The sequence below is a fragment of the Propithecus coquereli genome, unplaced genomic scaffold (genome assembly GCF_000956105.1).
Source record: "Propithecus coquereli isolate 6110/MARCELLA unplaced genomic scaffold, Pcoq_1.0 Scaffold47, whole genome shotgun sequence".
Taxonomy (NCBI): Eukaryota; Metazoa; Chordata; class Mammalia; order Primates; family Indriidae; genus Propithecus; species Propithecus coquereli.
The window spans coordinates 6,142,332-6,143,565 of NW_012150507.1; the positions used below are offsets into that span (position 1 = coordinate 6,142,332).

General features: G+C 30.4%; 1 protein-coding gene across 1 annotated transcript in view; it reads right to left on the reverse strand.

Annotated features, from left to right (window-relative positions):
• Positions 1 to 1,234, reverse strand: part of SLC38A9 (solute carrier family 38, member 9) — a 98,764-nt gene that overhangs the window by 54,493 nt on the left and 43,037 nt on the right. The window contains exons 3-4 of the mRNA XM_012655267.1: positions 995 to 1,088; positions 239 to 409 (exon numbers count right to left, since the gene is read on the reverse strand). Coding sequence (XP_012510721.1) covers positions 239 to 409; positions 995 to 1,088 — 265 coding nt within the window. The remainder of the gene's footprint in view (positions 1 to 238; positions 410 to 994; positions 1,089 to 1,234) is intronic.

Consider the following 1,234-nt stretch of genomic DNA (forward strand, 5'->3'; position numbering starts at 1 on the left):
TGAAGGAATATTATTCATTCAAAAATTAATTTTTGGAAATGAACATTATACACACATTATATTTGAGATCATGCCCATAGAAAACCAACTGAATAAAATACATTTTCCCAAAATTACATATATTATTTTTTTTACTTTATTTACCCCAAGTTGTAGAATTTGAGGCTGGAAATAAAAAATTACAGTAGTAATTGTATTTGAAAGGAACTATGTTAAAGCATATGATATGGATACTTACTAAAAATAAACTTTCCAGTATTAAAAAGAAAATTAGACATAAGCACCCAATAAACTATCATTGCTCCAATGAGAGACACCAAGGAGAAAAGGAGACTTGACCACTGCCCAAAGGAGCCAAAATAATATCTGCAGACATCTGGATACTCCCACATAGTTGTATCCAATGAAGCTAGATAAAAATAAAAGAAAAAAAGGAATAAAACTAGATGTCAATCATATATTCCATATTCATGATTTGTTTCCCAAATTAACTCAAAATACTTAGCAAAAGACTATGGGCATTCACCAGCTGATATTAGAACACATTATGCAATAATAGCAATTAAAACATTATAGAAAAAAACATAAAAAAGAAATGTAGATCAATGAAATAGTACAGATAATCTGAGAAACAGATTATAACATTGTAATATTTTATAATTAATAAAAACAAATGATAAACCAAGGCTAGACAAACCCATCAGTAAGGGCCAGAAAACATTACTTAATACTTGGCATTTGTGAGTTATTCTTATGAAGAAAGTAGCACCAAAGTGAATGCATTCTGCAAGTAACTCCCAGCCTCTTTGAATTTCAAAGGCAGCCATTAATGCATTACCAGATCAGTTCAGCTGAAAACTGATTTAGAGAAGTAAATCTTTAAGTGCAAAGTAGACAGCTAACACACATGTGAAATATACACATCAGTGATCTGCCTCAAAGGGGAAATGCTTATTAATACCCATAATCTATTTTTACGGTGTCAAATTCTTACATATCATAGTCCGTGATTTCACTACCCTGTAGCAGCAATAAAGCGTTAAAAGGCCCATCAGTATGATGACGCACATTCCAGTAGTAAATCCAGCCTGTTTAAAAATAAAAATACAGAACAATGTATATCATCATGTAAGCATAAATTCATATGCAACCATGTTACCCTAAATAGTCATGATAAAAACCTGACAACTCATGAAAAACTAAATATAATTCATCAATTTTCTTTAATGAATTT